General features: G+C 32.6%; 1 protein-coding gene across 3 annotated transcripts; it reads left to right on the forward strand.

Moving 5' to 3' along the window:
• LOC132739603 (uncharacterized) lies at positions 1-26,737 on the forward strand. 3 transcript variants are annotated; one of them, XM_060727348.1, is made up of 15 exons: positions 1-215; positions 1,622-1,701; positions 6,095-10,049; positions 12,742-12,920; positions 13,748-13,870; positions 14,598-14,720; positions 15,201-15,278; positions 15,670-15,899; positions 18,236-18,325; positions 19,029-19,145; positions 20,846-21,080; positions 21,328-21,471; positions 23,113-23,269; positions 23,600-23,933; positions 23,986-26,737. In XM_060727348.1, exons 2-14 carry the CDS (start codon positions 1,647-1,649, stop codon positions 23,889-23,891), a joined length of 5,778 nt encoding a protein of 1,925 aa, XP_060583331.1. In that variant the 5' UTR covers positions 1-215; positions 1,622-1,646; the 3' UTR covers positions 23,892-23,933; positions 23,986-26,737. The 3 variants fall into 3 exon arrangements, with proteins under 3 accessions (XP_060583331.1, XP_060583333.1, XP_060583332.1); XM_060727350.1 differs by having other exon boundaries at positions 23,600-23,859; positions 23,934-26,737; XM_060727349.1 differs by lacking the exon at positions 1-215 and adding an exon at positions 364-402.
• The last annotated feature ends 311 nt before the right edge of the window (positions 26,738-27,048 follow it).

The following is a 27,048-nucleotide window of genomic DNA, read 5'->3' on the forward strand; positions in this document are numbered from 1 at the left end:
CTTTAATCTTAGTGTTCTTCAACATGGGACTGAGTTATAACAGGCCGGCTATGGTACGGCAATGTACGGCGAATATTATATCCCGTATTGGTTGCAAAATGTGCAAATAACTTCCGCTTTCGGTTTCGTTTTAAACCTTCATTGTAAATGATGGTTCTTCAGTTAACGTCTAATTTGTTGCTGTTCCACAGTTGTCACCTACAGATCGTCAACTGGTAGGTAAACTTTAACATATTGTACATTTCTGTTACACACTGATGCCAATGGTTCCATTTTTTATTCGCCTTTTACTGTTCGAATTTTTCGAATGCCTATGTCTATGACAAATATGGATTTCCCAAGGAAACAGCTGGTTTCGTTTTCATAAATGAAGTTAAAATATTTAGGAAATACACTAGCAAAGTTTGTTTTGATTAATAGTTCTTGAAATCAATGATATACCATGAACATTTAATGATAATATAGCTATTAAACAGTTAACATTTTAACTTTCAACACTTTAGTAGAAGGAATAAACACTGATAAAAGTTCTCCTGCTCCAGTTAATGTTTGCCAACTTTGTTTTAATCTTATATATTCTATATTGAATCTTGATACCATATTCCCAGTTGCAGTCCAGAAACCTAAGTTGTATTATTGAAAGCATTACAATCTGAAATATATACATTAGCTTATATTTTATTTTATTTGGGTTCATCACAAAGTTTTTTCAGATTTAATTGACCTGTCTGTTTGCATACAAATGATACAGTACCTTTTGAATCCACCTGAAGAATACACAAGAAACAATTTTTTTAGTCTTCATCTCTATATAAATCTTAAAGTACACAGATAGGAATGGCTTGAACAATTGCACTAAAAATTGTTAAACAAAACTTGGCCAGGTCTTATAATACTGTAAAAGGGTAATTGCTTAAATGTTAATTAACTCATTTTGCACTTTTTTGTTTCTCTTTTTGTTTTGCGTTTCAGGCATAATTGCCTTAAGTAAATTATAAATAAAAGATAGGCACTGTTAATTGATTGATTGATTGTTTTATCAATCAATCAATCAATCAATCAATCAATCAATCAATCAATTCAGCAATCAATCCTTTCTGTCCTGTTTGATTGATTATTATTTTTTATATTTCTCTATTAATTATAGAATCAATCAATCAATCAATCAATCAGCCAGCCAGCTTGCCAGCCAATAAATGATTAACCTTTAGAGTCTTAATCCATAGTCTCAACTTAAAATGTCACTATATACATGTACTACATGTAATTAGATAGCTTTAAAGTGAATTAAAAGTCATCTGAAAAAAAGATTTTATTATACCTTATACTGAACTATATATAAGGTACTTTTTTACAATACATGCATGTACATTTTTAAAAACCAAAATGGAGTTATATTTGTGTAACATATAAAAAATATGTGAAACTGATTATTATGGTAGAATTCTTATTTTTTTATGATTTATATTACTTGTTTAAACAGGAAACCAAAGCTTCTGAACTAACCATGCCTTTGATCATATTTACTTATTAAATTCAGATTCTTTATTAGATTTTGTATAAAGCAGATTCTAAAATATAAATCAAGTGTTAATAAAACTTGTACAAATTGTTTTTGTAGGCTTTTACTATTGATCTAGAAGACAATGGGTGTAGAACAGTCAAAGAGTAAGCAAAAGAAAGGGCTCCAACGATCAGAAGGTTTGTATTTTTACTTATTCATTTGTTTCTATATCTCTTGGAAAAGGAATGACAAGAATGCAGACCTATGCCAACAAAATAATATCAAACTGAGCTAGCATTGTTATGTGTACAATTGTCTTATATGATGGGTCGTATATTCAAGCCTGTGGTCACTCTGTGAGCTGGACAAAATTTCTCCATGACCACAGATCTCAGACATTGAGGCTAATGATAATTTATCTCTCACTGCTGATTTAGATATCAGTAGTTGCAGAGAAATCATTAATTGCTGGTCAGATATGACCAAAAATGTGAATAAATTAGAGTAAAAAAACCCAGACAAGCAAACAAAACTGCTACAAATATTTTATGTGTTCATGCAGCAACACATATTTTACTGTTGCAAATAATTTGCTTTGTTCTGCTACATGTATTAGACTCTATGTGTTTACAGATTTATCACTTTGTACTACTTATAATAGATACTTATTATAATAAGTATTTTGTTTTGTTTACCACAACTTAATTTCAGTAAATACAGGCCACCATGGGTTTCATATTCCCTGATACAATGGTCTTGCTTTTTAGCTCACCTGAGTACAATGTCCTCAAATGGCCAATTGTCCATCGTCCGTCCGCACTCACAGGACAGTAATTATGTGGCTAGAGGGACAATAGGTAACTGTTCTTTCTCTTTGATGTCATTAATTCCTTAATGCTTTTATGTGGCTCTTTTCTTTTGTGTGGCTCTAAAGAACAATAGAGAGAACAATAGAGTAGCCACATTATTACTCTCCTGTTAGAACGGACGTTCTTGCGTCAACAAATTCTTTAAACAACTTCTCCTCCTGAACCACATGGCAACATTATGTTGAAACTTTGCAGGAAAGTTTTTCAAAGAATTAAATTCCATGAAAAACTCTGGTTGCCATGGCAACCAAAAGATTTTTTCCAAAAATCTTAAAAAATCTTCTTGTATAAAAACGAAAGAGCTAGAACTTAGATATTTGGCATGAAACATTTTCTAGTGGACGTCTGCCAAGTTTTTTCAAATAAAAGCCCTTGGCCCCGCCCCAGGAGTCATTGATTTTCCTAATAATGTATAGAGTAAAAACCTTAAAAAATCTTCTTGTGAAAATCTAAAAGAGGTAGAGCTTAGATATTTGGCATGAAACATCTTCTAATAGATGTCTACCAAGTTTGTTCAAATAAAATCCCTAGGGTCAAAATTGACCCCGCCCCAGGGGGTCATTGATTTTCCTTATATGTATATAGTAAAAACTTTAAAAAATCTTCTTGTGACAATCCAAAAGCACTATAGATAAGATATTTAGCATGAAACATCTTCTAGTGGAAATCTACCAAGTTTGTTCAAATAAATGCCCTAGGGTCAAAATTGGCCCCGCCCCAGGGGTCATTGATTAACCTTATGTATTTAGTAAAAACTAAAAAAAATCTTGTGACAATCCAAAAGAGCAAGAGCTTAGATATTTGGCATAGAAAATCTTGTAGTGGATGTCTACCAAGTTTGTTCAAATAAAAACCTTACGGTCAAAACTGCCCTCGCCCCAGGGGTCATTGATTTTGCTAAAATGTATATAGTAAAAACCAAAAAAGGTAGAGCTTAGATATTTGGCATGAAACATTTTCTAGTGGATGTCTCCTAAGTTTGTTCAAATAAAACCCCATAGGGTCAAAATTGACTCACCCTCTAGGGGTCATTGATTTATAGTGAGAACTTAAAAAAATCTTCTTGTGACAATCCAAAATCGCCATTAATAGATATTTGGCATGAAACATCTTCTAGTGGATGTCTACCAAGTTTATTCAAATAAAAGCCATAGGGTCAAAATTGACCCCACCACATAATTTTCCTTATATTATATACAGTCATGTATATAGTAAAAACTTAAAAAGATATTCTTGTGAAAATCCTAAAGACCTAAAGCTTAGATATTTGGCATGAAACATGTTCTAGTGTATGTCTACCATGTTTGTTGAAATAAAACCCCTGGGGTCAAAATTAGCCCCGCACCAGGGGATCGAGGTGGACAGTTAAATCTGCATCCAGGTCAAATGTTTGTTTTCCCTCTCTTTTTCTATCATCTTTTTATTAGCTCACCTCTCACTTAGTGACATGCTGAACTATTTAATAAAATGGCTGACAGAAATTAGAAAACAACAATATCTAAACATCATCTTAATCACTGGTACAGTTTTGAAATAATTTTACACTAATATAGGTGCGGCTGTGTTTGAAAATAATTTTACATCTAGTATGAGGTTACCAGATAATGCATCAATTTTTACTGCCGAAGCAAAAGCTATCGATTTAGCATTGTCATACATAGCACAGCATACCCACGATAAATTTGTGATATTTTCTGATTTGCTTTCTGTTTTAATATCCATTAAAAATAAAAAATCTGACAATATCATGGTAAAGAAACTTCTTTTACGATTTCATGATATACTAAAAACAAAATATGTTAAATTATATTGGATTCCAAGTCATGTAGGAATACGAGGAAATGGAAAAGTAGATGCTTTAGCTAAACAATCATTAAATTTTCAAAAAACTGACTTATTGTTACCTGCTTGTGATTTTAGACCGGCTATAAATAAACTCTTATCATCTGAATGGAAAGCAAATTGGGACAATGCCGTTTTTAATAAACTTCACGATATAAACCCATCTCTTGATGTGTCACCATCTCTATCTCTGTCAAACCGCCATGATCAAACAGTTCTTCTTCGATGCCGAATTGGACACACTAAAATTACCCACTCTTATCTCCTCACAAATGACAATGCCCCTTTCTGTGTAGGTTGTAATGAAAATTTTACTGTCAAGCATTTTCTTCTTGAATGTCATGATTTTTCACAGGCCCATAATAGATTTTATTCTGTAAATTCACTCAAAGAACTTTTTAATACAATTCCATCAAAAAACATAATTGATTATTTGAAAGAGATAAACTTGTATTCTAGGATCTAATTGGCTCATTTCTATTGTCATTTACAATGTTTTACATAACATTTTAAGCCTATTATAGCATTCAGCACGATATGGCCAGTTATGGCCAGTAAAAATCCAAACAAACAAACAAACAAAACACAAATATTTCCTTGGTGGATGTGTACAAATTTTTTTCAGATTTAGCTGTCCTTTGTTTTTAAATTGTGCTTCTGGGGTGAAAAGGGTTTCACCTTTTGACCTATTTCACAGGTGAGCGATCCAGGGCCCTCTGGGCCCTTTTGTTTCTGCTACTGTTAATTTAACTGTGTGGTGCTGTGAGTATTTCACTGTTTATTGTTTTTTAGCTCACCAGTGTCACAAAGTGACATGGTGAGCTTTTGTGATCGCTTTCTTTCTGGCATCAGTCAGGCGTCCGTTCGTAAACTTTTACTTTAAACAACATCTCCTCATAATCCACTAAGCTAATTCATTGAAACTTCACAGGAATGTTCCTTTGGTGGTCAACTTTAAAAATTGTTCAAAAAATTGAATTCCATGCAGAACTCTGGTTGCCATGGCAACTGAAAGAAAAAACTTTAAAAAAAACTTCTTTTAAAAATCAAAAGAGTGAGAGCTTAGATATTTTGCATGAAACATTGTCTAGTCAATGTCTACCAAGTTTGTTCAAATAAAATTCCTGGGGTCAAAACTGGCCCCGCCCAAGGGGTCATTGATATTCCTTATATGTATATTGTAAAAACTTAAAAAATCTTCTTTTAAAAAACCAAGATAGCTAGAGCTTAGGAATTAGGCATGATACATCGTCTAGTCAGTGTCTAGCAAGTTTGTTTAAATAAAATCCCAGGGGTCAAAATTGGCCCGGCCCCGGGGAGGTCATATATATTCCTTATATGTAAATAGTAAACACTTAAAAAATCTTCTTTTAAAAATCTCAAAGAGCTAGAGCTTAGATATTAAGCATGAAACATCCTCTAATGGGTGTCAACCAAGTTTGTTCAAATTAAAGCCCTTGGGTCAAAATTGGCCCTGTCCCTGGGGGTCATATATATTCCTTATATATATGTATTTAGTAAAAACTTAAAAAATCTTCTTTTAAAATCCCAAAGAGCTAGAGCTAAAATATTAAGCATGAAACATCTTCTAATTGGTGTGTACCAAGTTTGTTCAAATAAAAGCCCTTGGGTCAAAATTGGCCCCGCCCGGGGTGGGGTCATTGTTTTTCAATATATGTGTATAGTAAAACTTAAAAAATCTTTTAATGGGTTTCTACTAAGTTTGTTCAAATAAAAGCCGTTGGGTTAAAACTGGCCCTGCCCCGGGGGCCTATATACAGGTGAGCGGTTTCAGGGCCGTCATGGTCCTCTTGTTATTGCTTTGTTCTGCATTAGGTATTTTCTTTGTGATTCAAGTATTATATTTAATTGTTTCCAGAGAAAAATCATGATGTAAGGCAGATACATAATCCTGCTCTTATCTTGTGTGAAGGAACTCCTGTGGATGGTGAATCTGAAAGCTTTAGGCTTGAAGAACAGAACACTAATGAAGATGAAGAGAATGAAATTGAAGAGGAAGCTGAGAATGTTATGACAGGTCTTCCAGGAGAGACAACTCCAATATTTGGTGCCAATACTCGTAATGACCAGCAAGATCAAAAAGAAACAGATAATGTACGAGAAAATATAGAAAGCACTATAGAAAAGGTTAAAGGTTTTCATGAAGATATGAACAAAATACAAGGTCAGTTTCAAGAAGAAACTGAAATACCCTCAGATTGTGACAATCCTAAGGTTTCTAAAGCAGAAGCATGTACATGTAACTTGAAACATGTTAATGATGTACACCTAAAATCTTCAAATGATAATGAAACTGAAAAAAGAAGGGTATGTAATAAGGACCTTTGGGATGTTGGTCGTCTTGTTCCAGATTACTATAAAGAGCTAGGTGGTTGTCAATCAGATAAGGATAAAGAAAAAGACAAAATAGATTGTGCACTCAGTCAAGACGAGTCAGTAGGTACGCGAAAGGTTCTACAAGAAATAAAAGTAGCAAGAGAAAACTTTGAGCAGCCCCTGCGTTTTGATTTGAATGGAAAGTTTAAAAAGAAGGTGACATCTGAAAATGAGGATAATAGATGTCATTATGATGTGGATGATGAAAAGTTTCCTCATGAATCCATTGTAAAATCTATATTTACAAATGTTATTTTCTTACCAGACAAAAGTAAGGGTGCTTCCCCAAAAAGATATGGCCCGAAAAGACTTGGTAGTATCTATGATGGTATTTCAGAAGATGACAATGTTGATGATAACAGTAGTGAATGTACTGCTGATGATAAAAGTGCTGAGAACATTCCAATACCGCAGGAAACTGAGAATGTGACTGACACAAACATTTTGGAAACTGTTGCAGAAGGAGAAATTAAAACAGACATTATAAAAACACCAGTGGCAAAGAAGGAAATATTATTTGATGAATTCATAAAAGACAAGTCAAAAGTGAATAATGTGAACACAAAGACAGTTGATGGAAAGAAAGAAGAAGCTATAATAGATCAAGTAAATGGTACAGAAAATTTGTTGTTTGTAGAGGATCACTTTGGACTTTATACAGGAGCTATGGCAGAGGGAATATCAAAAGAGTTTAAGGATGAGCGAGCATGGAAACAAAATGAAAATCAGCTTGGGCATACTGTACCAACACATATGAAAGATAGAGACAAAAATGACAATGTAAGTCTTGATGATGGTAATGCATGTACAGTTTCTCATGATGTAAGACAGCAGTCAAGTTTTGAAAGAAGAGACAATATTGATAAACTACAAGTTTTGGGCACTGAAAACAACACTAACTGTCAGTCACTAAATTTGCCAACTTCAAAATTTGAACACAAACATGAAATGAAGCCATGTAAATCCAAAGAAAAAGAGTCAGAAAATTTAAATGACACACTCCAAGATCAGGAGGAAGTTGATATATGTAAGAATTGTAAACAACCAAGAGACTTATGCCCTTGCTTGTTTCCAGGCATGAACACCGTGATGACTATATTATTTGACTATCAAAAGAAACCAGCTTTAAGTTACTTGAGGTACCTAAAAATAAATGAAAAAGAAATCAATTGGCCTATTTTAAAAAGTGCTCAAGCCATTTTCATAAAAGGGATTAAATCACATAATACTGAAATATCAGAGGACAATCGTGTTGCATTTAGATTTGACTTGCCTTCTAGTAAAGGTTTCTTTGGACCAGATCAAATACAAGAGAGAACAGAAGAAGATCTTAAACTGGATGTAGTGTGTGATGATAATTCAAGTATGAGCTTACTGAAATCTATTGAAAGTACATTTAGTATTGACATTTCTGGATTGAAGCTAACAGGCAGTATTGGCTCTTACAAAAATATTATGGTGAATGATTTTGATGAATGTAGCGATGCTGATGATGAGTTTAGTGAAGGTGATGACGAGAATTATGATTGTGATAGAAGCCAATGTAAAGATAATTCAGCTAGTGAAGAAAGTGAAAACATTGTAAAAGTTAATACATATGCTGTTGATAAAGGAAATAAAACATATTATGGAAAAACTCAAGGAAATATAACTGAAAATGAACTAGAAAGTCCAGCAGCTGATAAAGAATCTGGTTTTGAAAATGATCACTACATAGAGAAAGAATTAAAATTTGTGCATGGGCAACAAGGAAGTAATTGTGATGGTTTTGAGAAAGATAACTGTTTGCATTTGGGAAGTAAATTGAACATGCAAAGGTATGCACAAGATATCGGGAAAAATTATAACATAAAAGTTGATACCCATGGAAAGTTTGATCACTGTGAACAGTTTGAACAGTTACACAAAGTGATTAGCAAAGAAGGTTTGAATTCTTCAAATAAATGTGATATGAATGGTCAGGAAAAGGAAGACAAAATTGATTTAGTATTAGTAGAACATGCAGGAGAAAGAAATTTTGAATCTTTCAACAATGAAAATGTACCAAATGTTCTGGAAGGTTCTGACGTTAGTAATTTGGAAGGTTCTGACTTGGTCACAAATAAAAAAAGTATAGCTTTAATTGAGGGTGAAGTTAAATGTGATATTAAAAGTGATGAGTGTGAACTAAATGTTGGAGAGGATGTAATAAAGACATGTAGAAATAAAATGAATGAAGGTGCAATAAGGAGAAAGAAAGTCAATGAAGCTTATGATAAAGTTAAAAACGTGAGGTTATGTATTGAGGAAGATAATGATGAAGATGTAGCATTTCAATCAAATGAAGGAAATGAATGCTCATCCACAGTTTCAACTTCTGTGGTTAGAAGTACAGGAAACAAAGTTACAGGAAAAAGTTGCAAGGAAATATCCAGAAGTCTAAAAATAGAAAGTGAGAACAAACAGGAAGATAATGACAATGTTATATTTAGACAGAATGAACACAGATTTTCTTTAGAAAATGATACAGTAGTAGAGTCTTCAGAATATCAGGATCCATTTTTATTTGCTGATAAAGTTGAAAATCTAAACTCTCTGTCCTCAGAAGTATCTGTTGATTCTGTGGAAAATACTAAGTGTGAGACATCAATAGAAGCAGAAGCTGGAGCTTGTGTTTTGTCAGGACATGTAAATGATGAAATAGTTGATTGTGATAAAAATACTTCTGATTTTAAGATGAACAAAGGTATGAAAATGCACTCGACAAGTGGGTTTAAGAGGAAACAGACTAAAATTGAAGAAGATAACAGAAATGTTGATATTCATAGTGATGATGAAGAAGAAGAGGATTTGACTGAAGGTAAATTAGTTACTAAAGTAAAAGAGGAAAAGCAGTTTGGAAAACAAAGAGAAAATTTAGATATAATTGGGAAAGAAGAGGAGAGAATGGTCATACCTACTCCTGATGGATCTGGGAATATTACAGTCATAAAAAGGCGGGGTATAGGAGGGTTAAGGATGCTTGATGGAGATTTACCTTCTTTCCTTTCTTCCGGAAACATTGGATCTTTGTGTACTGAAATGAAAGTCCCAGGAAATTTAGTAGGGGAATTCTTGTCTTCATCTGATGTAGATTTTTCATTACCACCAGATGAGTTTATGAAACAGTTGCAGAAAAGAAATCCAGGAATGATTGGCCATTTGATGTCTCGTATGAATGAACGACCAAAGTATACACCAAGAAGACATCTTGATAGGCGCCCTCGACGACCAGAAACAGCCAAGTCTGATTTTGCAACCAGTTTTTATGACAGTTACAACAGAAATGTGGACATTTCTCAATTAGATAACCAACCAGGCTCATCTAGTCAAAGTACTGGATCAATTCAAATCCAAGCTAATGATTCAAATGCTGAAAGTAGAAGAAGAGGTAGCCTTGAAAGGATAATGGGAGAAAGGTAGGAATTTTTTGGCAATGATAATATTAATCTCTATTACATTACACAAATATTAAAGGTTTTTATTGCATGCTTTTCAATAGACAGTGAAATTATATAACCATATTATTTTCACAAGAGCCAGACTATGAATGATTGTGGATGTAAAGAATTTATAATAAGTAAATTGAAATATTGTCAGAAATACGCTTTGTCGTGATAAAATGTCTTGATTAAAGGAAGCAGATATACACTTATCATGTTAAAAATGTAACAAAATTCATGAAATTTTACAGGATTCTTCAACAAGAACAGAAAGAGCATGTCATTTTGTGGCAAATATTGTAAAAGTGACATAAAACCACTAAAATAGAAAAAAATCCTTTGTTTTGTATGCATACAAGTCATGTAATACCTGAAATGGGCCAAACTGGATTTTAATTTCAGCTGGATTCAGGGGCTCAGAACTGAATTTTTTATTGACTTGATTTGATTAATGTTAAGAAATATTAAACAATTCATATTTATTTATGCAACCTGGTGCTTAATGTATACATGTATTGCACAGTGTTATTATTTAATTCCTGTAAGGAATGAAATACAATACTGGTAAATATAACATTAAACATCATTTTGATCATTGACATATCTTTCTAAAGTTGATTCAGAAATCACGTAGAATATGTTGTCAGGTCACTTGCGAATGAAATTGGTAATTACAATGTACTTGTTACCAGTAATACTTACTTACTTGTAACTTATCCAGGAAAACTAATTAGGTGTATTGACTGCCAAGATAATGACCTAAAATGTGTTTTTAGTGGGAAAAAACAACAACAGCCTTTTTTATATAGTAAACCAACAGAATTGTTAGAGAAATTTTGAAATGTTTCATGTGGTGAAAATATTTGTAAATATTTCATAAATATTTTCCTGTCTTTCAAGATTTTGGTTTTTTTCCTCAACCAGTATAGTATTTATAACAATATTAAACAAGCTGTCAAATAAGGATATTTAAAATGTTTCCTCCTTTCTTAGTTAATCTGTAATTCTATTATTTCTAAACATATTATATTTCTTAACACAGACAGTGTTAAGATGTACAATTTTTACATAATATTAACATGTCAGGTAAAATATCACTAGTAAATGATAATAGTACTGAGGAAACAAAATTGCAGTTCAGTTGATATTTTTTTCCATAAAATAGAGGTAGAATATACTATGGACTGTTCCTAATGGCGAAAAAAAGTTCCAGATTGATTTCTCAGTGATTGCTTTAATTAAGACTGTTTAATATCTGCTTTTCATTTTTATACACCCATTGAAAAAAAACAAACAAAAAAACACATGATAAATTGGGATCTGGTGACTGGGAGCGTGCAGTTGAAAATTTTTAGAGTTTTTTGGCGTCTGGGCATCTTCTAGCTTTAATAGAAGTATATCTGGATCCCAGTTTTAAGTATAACTAAGACACAAAGTTTCACCACCATCAAGACATAGTTGTAGCCAGCATATCAAAGTTCAATGTAACACTTAGATTATACCATGTATGTATTATGTAATATGTGTATGGCCTGGTGGCCTGATGATACCATAAACTTTTTAGCTCACCTGTCATAAAGTGACACAGTGAGCTTTTGTGATCGCTTTTCGTCCGGTGTCCGTCCATCCTGCGTCCGGCAGTCCATCTGTAAACTTTTACTTTAAACGACATCTCCTCATAAACCTCTTAGCCAATTTCATCCAAACTTCACAGAAATGTTTCTTTGGTAGTCAACTTTAAAAATTGATCAAAGAATTCAATTCCAAGCAGAATTCTGGTTGCCATGGCAAGCGGAAGAAAGAACTTAAAATATCTTCTTTTAGAAAAGGGAAAGAGCTAACGCTTAAATATTTGGCATGAAAACATCATCTAGCAGTGTCTACCAAATTTGTACAAATAAAAGCCTTGGGGAAAAAAATTGGCCCCTCCCAAGGGGGTCTTTGATTTTCCTTATTTGTATAAATTATAGTAAAAATTAAAAAAATATTCTTATTAAAAACCCAAAGAGCTAGAGTTTAGATACTAAGCATGAAATATCTTCTAGTGAGTGTCTACCAAGTTTGTTCAAATAAAAGCCCTGGGGACAAAATTGGCCCCTCCCAGTGGGAGGGGGGGGGCATTGTTTTTCCATATATGTATAATAGTAAAAACTGAAAAAAATCTTCTTTTAAAAACCCCAAAGAGCTCGACTTTAAATATGTAGCATGAAACATCTTCTAATGGGTGACTACCAAGTTTGTTTAAATAATAGCCCCTGGTTTAAAATTGGCCTTCTAGCAGGGGCCTATATACAGGTGAGCGATTTCAGGGCTATTATGGCCCTCTTGTTGAATTTTAAGATTAAATGGTAAATTCTTGTGCTATACATGTAATTCAATACATTCAAAGTTTAATTGATTTTAGTATCAAAATACAATTACACAGTATAAAGAGATTGGTCAGACTCAGAACAGACTTGCAGGCTGGCCTGGCTATATTTTGACAGCAAAGGCTAATCACTTTAGGCTTCAGCAGGTTAAGAGTTTAAAACCAATCTAACTAATTTGTTCCTCTTACAGTTGTATCCCACAATAACTTGTTATTAGTTTTGAACAAAAATTTATACTTCAGAAAAATGTAGGCATAATTTGCTGATTATTTTGTTATATTGTATCACTGTTACTCTAGGATTGTACAAGATCTTGAGTCAAGAAGCATGGCAACATCATCCTCTAGCACAAATGTATCTATACAAAGTTCAAGGTCGGGAAGCCCTGTCAACTTTGATAGCAGTAGTGATGAAACTGTCACAGAAGTCAAGCTCAACGATATGTGGAACCCCATTCTTCAAGAAGAGAAAAATAATTGTAAATAAATAATATGTTTTTTAGGGGTATGTTTTTGTTACCTCAGTCCTCACTCATGGTGTTTATAATTTTTAAACCTGTAGCAAAGTTTAGATCATAAAACTTCCCCAAAATCTTAGCTGGATGGCAAGACTTGGACACTATTATTCCAATACAAAACCACAGCTGAGTGAGGGGATAAACAGAAAAAGCTCAGCTCATTTTGCCCACTGACAATTGCTTAATGTCTATGGTAGATTGGTAGGGGAATGTTGTGGTTACAATTGACTGGTAGGTAAGGCAAACTGATTTGATTGTTCGATTTTAGTATTCATGCCTGAGATAGTACAAGTTGGTGTATCTGAGGTACCAACAATAAAGCAGTAAGTTAAATTGCTATTTGACATTATTTGGTGGGACATAATAAGAAAACCTTCAGAGAGAGAAACAAATTGATGATTAAAAGCTAAATAGTTAATCTTCAATATTGTTAGATATACATGTAAAACATTATAAGCTGTCAGTAAAGCATTTATTTTATACATATTATATACTGTGAGTCATAAATGAATAAAAAGTACATGGTTGGGAAAGATGTTTTTTATCTGCAAAATAATTTAAATACATGTACTAGAGAAACATACTACCATTCATATTTTTCATTTTAGTCATATTTTCCATTTTTGTTTCATTAACATTTTTTTTTAGGAAGACTATACGTTGAAAGCTAAGAAAAGCATAGGTTTTATTGATCTGATTATATATATTTGCTTCATTGAAAATTATTATGTGTATTATTCTGTTTTGAAGAGTTTTGTTTATTTTTATTTTTGTTTGTTTTCTTTTAGGTCTTCAAGTTACTAGGATACCAGAAAGTTATAGATGCACAGTTTTATGTGTAGATGTATCTGAAAGTATGCAAGGATTGCCATGGCAACAAGTTAAACAATTTATTCCAGAATTTTTATCAGGTATCTTTCTATATTGTACAGTTTTACTACTAATATTGTCATTTAAATTATTCACTTTGCTAATGACCCCTGTTGATTTTCAAGTCATAAGGTCATAAATCATGGTCACTAACACAGTTAAATCTTTTTCTTATCAATTACTTGAGAAGGAATAAACCAAGGTTTGTTACTCTTAGTAGGGACATTGCCCTCGTCTAGTAGTTGTTCTCATATGATTCTTAAGTTTCTAGATCCAAGGTCATGGTCAAGCAACACTGTCATTGTCTTATCATTTACTGAAAAATTAATAAGTCCTAGCTGGCAAAACTGTGTAGGGATATTTTCTCATGGCCATTAAGTAGCTTCTATTGATTTTGAGATCATTTTGTCATAAGTCAAGGTCACAGTGCAATTTAGAGGAAAACTTTTGACCATTGATTAACTTGAGAAAAATATGGCTTGATTTGTTAAACTTAGTAGGGACATTGCCAATGGCAGGCAGATGATTCGTGTTGTGCTTTAGGTCAAAGTGACACTCAACGTTTTTGTTTTACATGTGCAACAACTAATTTTAATGAAATTAAATAGTTATAAGACTATTGTAATATTTATAACATATTAAAATAAAACGGTTTACCTTTATATAATATGAACATGTACTTATAATATAAATACACCACTGTGACAGGCAAATGAAATAAGGCAATAGTGTACTGTGGACATATTTCTAGTTATTGTTGTTATGTAGGGCTTGAGGAGAAGAAACAGAGTGAGAATATAGAGGAGTTTGTTGCCATGGTAACATTTGGATACAAGACAAAAATTGTGACACACCCTGCAAAACATTATACCCAGCTTCATAAAGACTTCAGTAAGTCTGCAGAAAATTATCAGTGATTTGATCAAATATTTTTTTCAAATAGACTATTTGATGTAAAACTTTATTACATGGAAATTTCAATACAATGTTATTTATGAAAAATTTTGTTTTTCTTGTAAAATCTTCCATTTAGTTTAAATAGCTTGATTGTGAAGAAGGCTTTATGCTTATTTGAACTACTTTCCATACCACCTCCTCGAACTCACCACTTCTGGTTTCATAACACAGATACATGGTCATGACTCTAGTAGGGCTCAAACCCATGATCCCTGGGTTGAGAGGTGGACACCTTAATCACTAGGCCACCGCTCCACTTAAATCTTCTTTCATGTAAATTCAAGTGCACACATTATCATGTAAAATTAAACTTCTTTGCAGAAAGTATTAACTTTAGTGATGTAAATACCATACTTATGGAGGTATTAAATGTGTGAAATTTTAAGCTTATAATCTTTTGGTCATCTGTTTCAGAATCTTTAAAACCAGAAGGGAATTCACCATTGTTGCCAGGAATTGCTCTTTCTTTGCTTATCCAGACAGTACGTAGAGGTGAGTGTCATATACTAGTACAGTCAATACCAGTTCTGTTAGTGCTAGCAGCAGAAATGACATGTCTTTGACACAAGTATAAAGCTAGATCAGCTGTTTATCCATGCAACTTGACAAGAGTACATTACTTTTAAAACCATATCTAATTGATCACTTGTTAATATGTTTTATTTTCAAAGTCTAATCTACATCAATCTATGTTCTTAAATATAGTAGTGTTTGGTGTGTTGAAATTCTATCATATTGATATGATAAAACAAATTTTCCTATTAAATTTAACGGAAACAATTTTTCCTATTTAATTTTAAGTGACATTATGCTAATTTTTTATTGTCAAGTTTAGCTTATATTTCAAAATATTGACTGTTATAATATTAATTTGCAATTTTAGAATTAGGCCAGCGTTACTGCAAGCTACATGACATCATAGTTCATCATCGTATAATTCTACTATCGGATGGTCGACCATCGCCCATGTCACTAGTGTGTACATCAGACGACATTCCTGATCTGGTTCAACAAGAAGCTTGTCAGGAAGTGGAGTCCAGTCTACAAGAGTGGAAGCTTTCATCACAATATACACATATAGACTGTGTACCCGTTGGATCTAATCCTAATTTGGTAACTTACTTGAATAGTAATATAGTTTAACTCTTATCATGCTTTATTTATGTAATGAATTTGCCTTATTTGAACTTGAAACAGGCTTATCAATGTTTAAGAGATTTCAATATTAATATACAAAATTTGAGTTACCAACATTATAGACCTTGACAAACCTGCACAGGCTGTTCTAGCTCTCCATATATACCGTGGCTAAAGCAAATTACTTTCGATTCCAGCCAAATAAAGGGAAGGCCATATTTAACTACTGTTGATGGTTTGCAGTTAGATAGAAAGATTGATTGAACCGAGATATTGTTGTAGAAGAAAAAGTACCTGAGCTGCGTAACATTAAACTTTAAGGAACTGTTAAAAATTCAGAGTTTCAAAAGCCTTAAAACATAAAATGTAAAATTGTTACATAGATCAGTTGGTGTACTTAAAATGGATAAATATGTAAACGATAAGAATATATACTATGAATTAAATAGATCAATTTTTATGCCCCCGCCATGTAATGGCCGGGGCATATAGTGTTACCCTGTTCCGTCATTCCGTCCTTCCGTCCTTCCGTCCTTCCGTCCTTCCATCCTTCCGTCCTTCCGTCCTTCCGTCATTCTGTCATTCCGTCATCATCAGTTTCCGTTCATTATCTTAAGAACGGTTGCACACATTCAACTCAAATTTGACATATGGATATGTTATGAGAAAATACAGGTCAAGTTCGAATTTGGTCATGGTTCGATGATTTTTGGCAGAGTTATGCCCCTTTTACTTTGAAAATAATATGAAATTTCAGTTTCCGTTCATTATCTCCCCAACAGTACAACACATTCAACTCAAACTTGACATATGGATATGTCATGAGAAAATACAGGTCAAGTTCGAATTTGGTCATGGTTTGATGATTTTTGGCAGAGTTATGCCCCTTTTACTTTGAAAATAATATGAAATTTTCAGTTTCCGTTCATTATCTCCCCAATGGTACAACACATTCAACTCAAACTTGACATATGGATATGTCATGAGAAAATACAGGTCAAGTTCGAATTTGGTCATGGTTTGATGATTTTTGGCAGAGTTATGCCCCTTTTACTTTGAAAATAATATGAAATTTTCAGTTTCCGTTTATTATCTCCCCAATGGTACAACACATTCAACTCAAATTTGACATATGGATATGTTTTTGAAATGCCCAGGCCAAGTTCGAATTTGGTCATGGTTCAATGATTTTTGGCAGAGTAAAGCCCCTTTCACTTTGAAAATAATATGAAATTTACAGTTTCTGTTCATTATCTACCCAATAGTGTTAAATATTCAACTTAAATTTGACATATGGATATGTCAAAGGAATGGGCAGATCAAGTTGGAATTTGGTCATGGTTTGATGATTTTTGGCAGAGTTATGTCCCTTTCACTTTGAAAATAATATAGATACATCTTAGGAATAAGCAGTTTAAGTTTGAATTTGGTCGTGGTTTTGAACTTTCAGTTTCAGCACTCATACTTTTAGCCATTATTTTGGCTACAAATATGCAATATGCTATTTTTAAAAGTTCAAGACTGAATTATTTCAGTGCCTTGAACATTGTATGAAAATGGTTTGTGTTAACATTGAAAAGTTTTAAGGGCTTTGAACTTAAAATGAAAAGAATAATTAATGCACCATCTGAAATTTTGGCTGCGTGCGGGGGCATCCGTGGCATGATGACACATTTCTAGTTTTTGTGAATACCAGCCTTATTTGAGTTGAAAGCATAGAACACTATTTGTTTGTTGCTTTATTTTGTACAATACAAATGATTTCTTAATGTATTTTGGAAATCAGAATGAGTGAATGAACTGAAATTTTGCACACAAGTTATTTATGTCTAGACTTACATCAAATGGTAAACGAATCATAAAAGAAGATATCCAGTCCATTCTTGTCAAAAACAAAAAAACAATCAAACTCAGTTTAAATGTTAAAACCTGCTCCTTAGTTAAGTCTGAAAAAAGTGAGTATCAGTTGAACTCGGAAAATGATATTTGAAAAAGTATGGAATGCCTTGCCTAATCCTTGATGTTATTTAAATTAATACATCCAGAGCTATTACTTGCCATATTTGTCTGATTTTTGTACAATTATAATCCCTGTAAAACAATTGTCTTTATGACCATGATTTAGTAAAATCTTGTCACACATAAGAGCTTTCATTTACATATCAATAATATTTGTACTTTAAAAAAAGTACAGATTTGGCAGAATTTATGTTAACTTATCATAGTGTAGTGTAATTAATTATTCAAAATATAAATTATATGAAATTTTGTATTTCAATATTGAAATGATTTTGTTTTGCAATTATTTAAAGGATATGCTGGAAACTATATGCAGGGTTACAAATGGACGACTGGTCAAACCTTCAGATGTGCGAGACTTAGTTAATAGTACACATAATCATGTATGTACATAATTATTAGTTAATTATTTTTCCGTGTTTACTATTTTGTGTTTATGAAATGGACCAATACAGATTTGTAAAATTCAAGAATTTTGATTCAGCATGTAATTGAAATGTTTGGGGTGGGGGATGGGGGGGGGGGGGGTAGAGAAATTGTCCAGAATAAAATATTACAGGTTATCCATATTGTTCTGTATTTATTATCTACTTTACATATTTCATTGAAATATTTTCACTTTGGTCATTTCTTACAAGACATAGTGTAGCTGTAAATCAAGTTTCAACTTACCTGAACACTTAAATGTTTTAGATTTTGTTAGGTGGCTAGAGACTTTGTCTGTACCAGTCCTTGTATTTTATTTTCTTGACTATCATCTTACTTTATGCTTGGAGAATAACCATAATTTACTTCTGTATAAAGATTGGAGTTATCCTGTATTGGCCTCTGTATATTTTCACATAAGTTATTGCCCCCTTGTGGCAGAGGGGTTTGCCTTTCAGGGCTGAGGCAACAGAATTGCAGCCATTGTTTATCCTTGCATGATCAAAAGAGTCAACTTAATGGGTTCAAATTACTGGAGCATCTCTTAGCTCCAGCAGGTGCTTCCATTTCATTAGAGATATAATATAAAATAACAAATTCACTTATTTACTAAACATGTAATTATGTCTTTGTTAAAATTATATATTTCATATTTTGTAGTATATAGCAGCACAGATCTCTAAACAGATGTTCCAAGGAAAGGTTGATTCATTTGATGAGCATATTTTTAAGTCCCTGGTTCTATCACTTCACCCGTCTACATCACCTACTGATATGGTAAGTTCCAGTCTGATTATTTGAAGAATATTTGGGCTATTCTCTCACCCTTTGTTGTAAATTTAAGTTTTGCTTGTGGCATTGAATATGTACACTTGAAACAAATGATTGAAATAAGTGATCTTGAGTTTATACATATGACTTAACGAGTTGATGAAACTGAACCCTGTTATTAGTGAAGTTAGTATTATCACCGTGTATATCCAGTAACGCAGGAATGTGCAAATAACACAGGAATTGTGCAAAGAAACGCAGAATTGTGCAATTTAGTGGCTAAAACGATCCCCGCAATAAGTAAATGGACCAATATTTTTTATTGTACACCAAATTGGAAGAAATGAATTAGAGCATACGGTTGCTAAGACACTATACTTTAAACCTCATCAAAAATATTTCCATGAAAATGATTATTTTTCAAGATCATTTGTGAAAATAACAACCTGACTAGGGTATTAATGGCGATTTTTAGTTTCGTTGATATATTTAAATACAATAACGCGCATGTTTTATTGTTACTTTATAATTTTTATATTCGGTGTAACCCAAGAAATTTTCCAATCTACTTGTGTCATATTACACTAAATGTAGCAGATAAAACGTAATTGAGACCTTTTTTTATGATGTAACGCCAAATGCGTGAATGAAGCAGTAAAGCAATGGCGGTTATCTCATTAAAAGTAGCTAAATCATATTTTACCAGCTTCCTTCTATTGATATATGACACTTAGTTTGACAAATGTCTTAGGTATGAAGAATATGAAAAAATAATGTTTTATATGTGTTGAATGTACATATTTATTTGACGAAACTCAAAAGTAACCTTCAAAACAGTAATCAGGTTGTCTTTCTCACAAATGATCTAAAAAAGTGAACATATTCCTGAAAAAATTGTAATACTGGTTAAAGTATAATGTCGAAGCAGCCTATGCACTAATTCATTTCTTTAATTTTGATTTAGAATAAAATATTTTGGTTCGTTTACTTACTATGTTATTCATTTTGGCAATAGCATTGCACAGAATCGGGGTTACTTTTACATTATTTGCACATTCCTGCGTTACTGGATATGCACAGTGATTATATGTATTTGATTTCTGTATTTTCATTACGTGATATACTGATTACTATGCCCATTTTGAGTGAGATATAGTCAATAATTGTTTTTACCAGGTATTCTGAAAGAAAATACTGAATTTTATATTGATGAATGTTGTTAGGCAGTTTAGTAGGTAGCTAAACAGCAAGTGCTTAGGATGCTGCAAGCAATTTCTTCTGTGCACAACTACATTTCTTAAGGGATTTTAACCAAAACCTTCACAGAAGTATTGTTATGAAGTGCTTCAGCACATGTTGTAAGAATTTGTGCTTTGATCATTTGAAACTACATGTACATATATAGAGAAATATTCTTCTGTGCACAATTCCTCATACATTTCTCAAGGAAATTCAGCTAGACTTTCACAGAATCATTGTCACCAAGTGCTATATGGGTCATATTATTGTAGATTTGTGTCTTAATCATATTTGACCTAGTTATGTGCAAACTACCTTTGGTTAAAATACAATAATATGAAGACAGACCGTCAGCTGGTCTTTGTTGTTGTATCTGTAATTGTTATATTTCTGTTTTATTTCTGATGTACTGATTGGTCAAATAAGTGCATCACACATGGGCTTAGACTAAATTATGATAATTTTAGGCGGAGATGGTAAATAAGGCGGAAGAAGCACAGGCACGGTTATTGGCGAAACAGGCAGACAGTTCAGACAACATGAGCAATGTTAGCGAGGAGGATGATCATTTTGAACCATCAGATTTACTGGATTTACCTAAAATTGGCACAAGAGTGGTCCCAGGTCCGGACATTACAGGCAGACTGTTACAGTTACAAGTGAGGAAAGGGACTGTAACAGGACATAGTCGCAAACATAGAGGTACTATAATATAAATATGTTAATGTTTGACACAATGTAATATTATTATATAATGTTTTATTTTTGGTCTGATGTGTAAATAGTGGTGTGGCCTAGTACATGTAGCTAAAAAGTAAGACTTGCAATGTAAGGATTGCTGGCTACATGGGTTTAAACATAAGTATATTGATATTGATAATTTCAGTTTTCATTATTATAAGAATAATTATCATTTTGATGATAATGTTTTATGTTTTATATATTTTAGGAAAGGTGTTTGTAAAGTGGGATAATGGAGTAAATTTATTGTGTAATTGTGGATATCACTTCAAGTTTGAGGTGCTTACAGCAGACGACACAGATCAGCATAATATTGATGATAAAATAGAAGTGGGATGTAAAGTAAGAAGAGGTAAGTCAGATAAAAAACAAACTTTGATATATTTAAACAAGGATGTTTTTCCATTTTTGTTTTTCAAGTTTATTTTCTTCAAATTTTCAAAAGTAGAAAGTGTGCAAATTAGCTTTGACCAAGATTTGACACATTATCTTCAAAACAATGTAAATGGTCATCGATGTTGAGAAATTTGTCAAAAAGTTATGGCATTAAACACTTTCCATTTGTTTGACTATATAAACTTAATTTCAATGAAACTGCACAGGAGACTGTTACTTGTTCATGCGCCATGTGCGGAATGACACCTTAGGGCATATTTAAAGATTAAAAATCTGTGGAAAAGTAGTAGAATGTATAATAAATATTCCTAGGTTGTCTTATAATTTATCAAATAATTAAATTAAATAATATCCTGTTGATTGTTTGCACTTACATCCATCAATGTTGTATTAATTTAATCAAATTAGTTTGGGGATATCTTAGAAGCAAAGACTTGTCTGCCTCTCAATCTAGAACTTGGGTTCAAGCCTAATTAATTTGATCATGACAATATTTCCTCATAATTATAATACTAGTATTGGTAAGTCCAGTTTAAGATAGCCTGAATGTGTTAAATGTAAGTTGACTACATGAACTTGTTTTTTACTATTTCAATGTAAGTTGAAACACATTGTTTCTCAGTCAAGCTTAAAAAGATATTCTAAAACTGAATACATTTTGAATTTCATGTAAAAATCTTTAACCTTTACCATGCAAGAAACAAAGATTTTTGTTAGAGTTATGGCCTTTAATGATTTTTATTTACGCTTTGTGCGGACTACTTATCATAATGACTACTAATTCAGTTTAAATGAAACATTACATGAATGATTGATACCTCAAATACTTGCACATATTAAATGGGTTTTCCAGTTGAATGATTTTGGCTAAGTTATGGCCCTTGAATAAAAAAAGACATTTTAATGATTTTTGTGTCTCCTGCTACATGGTAGCTGCAACATGCAATTGGCTATCATCAGGCGACACATGTGATCACTGATGGCTCAAAAATGTTGTATTTTGAATATTGAAATCTCTCAAACTTGTAATGTACTATTTTCTAAGAAACAAAACAAAACAAAACTAGAACTGTGTCCAAAGGACACAGATGCCCCCACTGACAACATATATATGGTACATAGTGAAAAAATCAACAAAGGGCCATAATTCTATTAAATTTGGTTGCAGCAAAAATTCCTTCCTTTACTACCATCTACACATTAAGGTTGTTCATCCCTGGAAGTTGAAGCAAAATCTGCCATCCGGTTTAAGAGGAGTTGCGTTCACAAAATTTCTACATAGTATATAGTGAAAAAATCAACAAAGGGCCATAATTCTGTTAAATTTGGTCACAGCGAAAAATTCCTTCCTTTACTACCATCTACACCTTAAGGTTGTTCATCCCTGGAAGTTTGAGCAAAATCTGCCATCCGGTTTAAGAGGAGTTGCGTTCACAAGATTTCGGGACGTACGGGCAGACGTACGGACGGACGGACAAGTGCAACGCTATATGCTCCCCACTTTGTGGGGGCATAAAAAATAACTTAGATTCATTACACAAATTCAACAGATTAATGGTTAAGATTAATATGTGAATTTAAACATTAATTAACACAGGTCCTGACTGGAAGTATGGGAACCAGGACGGAGGTGTAGACCAGATAGGTACTGTCATAAAGATACATAAAAAAGCAAGTGTACAGGTACAATGGCCAAACGGAAACCGTAACAAGTACAGATACAATCAGAGTGGAATATTTGATCTTCTTATTTCGTAAGTTTAAATTTTATGACTTGTTATCCAACTATCAGGGTTGGCTTCTTTGGATTTTGAATGATTGGCAGATTTGAACATGTTTTATGTGCCTGCTAAGCTCTATAGACAAAAGCATCAGGTTTGTTATTATGCTGCAGGTTTGATTCTCAAGCAAGGTTGATTTCATCTGTGAAACCTGATCTTGGACAAAATACATTTAGATAAATTTGCTATAAATTTCATCAACACTTTAACTCTGTTGATTATTATTTTCATCTCAATATTGGCAATTGAAAAATGTATAGACAAAGTGAACAGAACCTGTATTTATATTTCTCCTGATTTTAGAGACTCGAAGGATCCTTTTGGAAGGCAGATGTATGAATGTGAAATGAACAAACGAAACCTGGCAAGAACAGATGTACAAGAAGACCTGCATAATGGCACTAATATTGAATCACAATTTTCCGGTGATAGCTGTGTTAAACCAAAGACTTCAGAAAATACCAGCGTAAGACATAAGGTTTTAATTCAACAAAAGTCATTAGGTGATAACAGTGTGAGACCAAAGTTCTCAGGTGATAACAGTGTGAGACCAAAGTTCTCAGGTGATAACAGTGTGAGACCAAAGTTCTCATAATAACAGTGTGAGACCAAAGTTCTCAGGTGATAATAGTGTCAGGTGATAATAGTGTGAGACCAAAGTTTTAAGGTGATATAACAGTGTAAAATAGACCAAAGTTTTAAGGTGATAACACGATGTACAGTTTGTAGATGATAACATTAACAGTGTGACTACAAAATTTATTTTGGATATTTATAAGTGTGGCAAAAAAATTTGTACAGTGATAGTGATGTTTAAATGCAGTTTCCAGATAACATTGTAACAACAGGGCTACATGAAGGTGATGACAGTTTATCAAGAAATGTTCCCCCCGGTGATAATGGTGCTAAAAACTCAATCAAAACAGCATCAAATTAAAGTGTGTGTGTGTTTTTTGTTGAAAATGTTTGTGACATCCTGATAACATTGTGATGAAAGAAAAACTGCTTAATATCTGGTGATAATAGAGTAACAGCCTAATGTCTAGATAATGACAGAGTAACAGCCTAATGTACAGTATTAGTAATGTAACAGTAACAGCATAATGATTATGTCCAGAAAGCAGAATGGCCAAGTCATATTTGTGTAATTATCACATTTCTAGGTGATAAAGTAAAACAGTAAACTCACTGAAACAGGTTAAAATTAACCCTATAATTAAGTGGTTCTGATAGTTTATCATCAGAAATCTGACTTTATCCTGTTGCATTTATAAAACAGGTATGTCCTGGCTTTCAGTTTGGACTGTCCATTGATAGTTTGTGAGTGATTTTGTTTGTTTAAGTATGACAGTAATGAGATTTCAGTATGATAATTAAAAGATTGCAGTTTGAAAATAAAGTGATATCATTTTGAAATTGAAGCAACAGAAAAAAATAGTTGTCAGACAGTATAGATGTGCAGACTGGCCTGTCAGAGTACTGATGGCATATTTATACCATTATCACCACTGTTGATTGAAATTATAAAGCATTTTGTGATTAGAGATGAGCTTTTGTGATCGCATGATTTCCATCATGTGACATGCCTAAATATTATCTACAATACAACCTGGTAAATTTTGTCCAAGCTTCACACGAATGATCCTCTACAAAAGTTATTTAAGCCAATTTGCTTCTTAAGGTCAGAATTGGCTCCCTTAATAAACATAGACTTAATAATATATAGGAAAACACATTGAAATAAGGTCTCTGGGTCAAAAGTGGCCTCAACTTGGATCACTTTAGTTACATTGACTTGTATAGCAAATTTAGAAAATCAGATTTAAAAATCCCTTCCCAGAAGTAAGAATGTTCAAAGTTTAGATATTTGGCATGTAACACCAACTTATTGTCCTCTACAAAAGCAATATAAATCACACCCTCATTGGCAAATTCCCCCTACCCTACGAGTTACTTAAATTCAATAATCTTATACAGGAAAACACATGTAAATCTCATTTGAAAATACTTGCCTTAGAGCTGAAGTATTTGCATTAGGCATTGCCTGGTAGACCTCTAAAAAGCTATATAGAAATAGCCCCTGGTATTGAAAATGGTCCTGTCCTGAGGTCACTTTTGTTTCACTGGCTTGTATAGGAAAAAGACAAAGTTTTCTCTACAAAATAAGTACAATGCAATAAGCTTAGATATTGGCATGTAGCATTATATTCTTGTGGCCCTTTACAAAATAATGTTATATCAATCACACCTTTAGGGTCTTATTGGCCCGGAGGTTGCTTGTTTTGCGTAGGCTAACATGTACACATGTATATAGAAATCATTTAAATTGGACCTCATGACCTTAGATATGTGGCATGTAGCATCGCCTAGTTGACTTCTAGAATCATGGCTCTAAGAGCCCCAATTTGACCAATTATAGACTTGGTGCTGCATTAAAACAGTAATGATTTTTTTCTAGTGAAGTCCCAGGTGAGCCATTAAGAGTGATTGTGGCCATCTTGTTTAAAATGATTATTTCTCAAATTGATTGTGAGTTTAAGATGTGGTAATGTTTTCTTTGTTCAAGTTGTCAGGTTTTGATTTGATGTTTATATTATTATAGTTGATGCATTCCAACTTTCGTGAGATAGAGTAACTATACAATGACAATCAGACATTTCTGAGATATCAGTGTTATAAATTTCATAAATTCATTATGTCTATTGATTTGTATGTCTTTCAAATTATTTTCATCAAAATATTGCAGCATAATTTATCAGAAACAGGAGAAGTAAAGAAGCTACAAATTGGATAGTTATTTACTACTGGAATTAGCAAATATTTGCCTGTAACACGTTCAAACAATGAGTCTGTGTTACCTTAAAAAAATGTCAAGTGATCACCCATCTTTAATAACTAGTGAATCATAGAACATGTACATGTGTTCCCTTTTTCTGGAACAAAGAAACAAAATTGTTATTTAGTTAGATTTTGAAACAGTGTCAGCTAGTAGTTCAAGATATGAACTTTATAATAACATTGTTAATTGACCAAGTTTTATGTGTAATACGAGAAGAATATTATTAAGGCATTGGCATATAATGAGACAATTATACATAAACAGACTTAATAGGTCTTCTATTTCTACACTACATGTATATATTTTCAGTTCTTTAGACTGTTGATAAAAATAAATTTCTATTTTAAGTATTAATGAATTTTTATTGTATTTAATTTTATTGTAAATTTTATATTAATGTTAAAAACAAAGTGTTATTGAATTTTAGATAAAAGGATGGACTGACATGATATAAGTGTTTAATTTGTTGCATAATTAAAATATTATCATTATTTTCAATGTCTATTTGTGTTTGCATATTTATGATGATAAACTTGTGATTTTATTGAATTATATTTTGTATTTTTGTTAAAATTAAAAATAAACATTAATCTAAGAATAAACGATGCTTTATTGGTATTTTTTTCATTACTCAGAACTGTATACTGTTTTTGAGTTGGAGCGCTTTAAATAAAAAAGAAACAAATTTTCACACAGACATGTGCAGAAAATTATAACCAGTTTAAAGGACAATGTCCAAATGATGTATAAAATGTAGTGGTCAATCATGTTCATTGTAAAGAGTTGTCTCTTAATCAAATTTTCCAGGTTTTTTTCCACGGTTTAAATCAGTCTGCACAATCATTTTGGTAATAAACAACGTCAAAAACGAACATGTTAAATTGCTCACCAGAGATCCATTGCTAGATGTCAA

Source organism: Ruditapes philippinarum, unplaced genomic scaffold (genome assembly GCF_026571515.1).
Source record: "Ruditapes philippinarum isolate M1 unplaced genomic scaffold, ASM2657151v2 ctg1033_1_1_1_1, whole genome shotgun sequence".
NCBI classification, from domain to species: domain Eukaryota; kingdom Metazoa; phylum Mollusca; class Bivalvia; order Venerida; family Veneridae; genus Ruditapes; species Ruditapes philippinarum.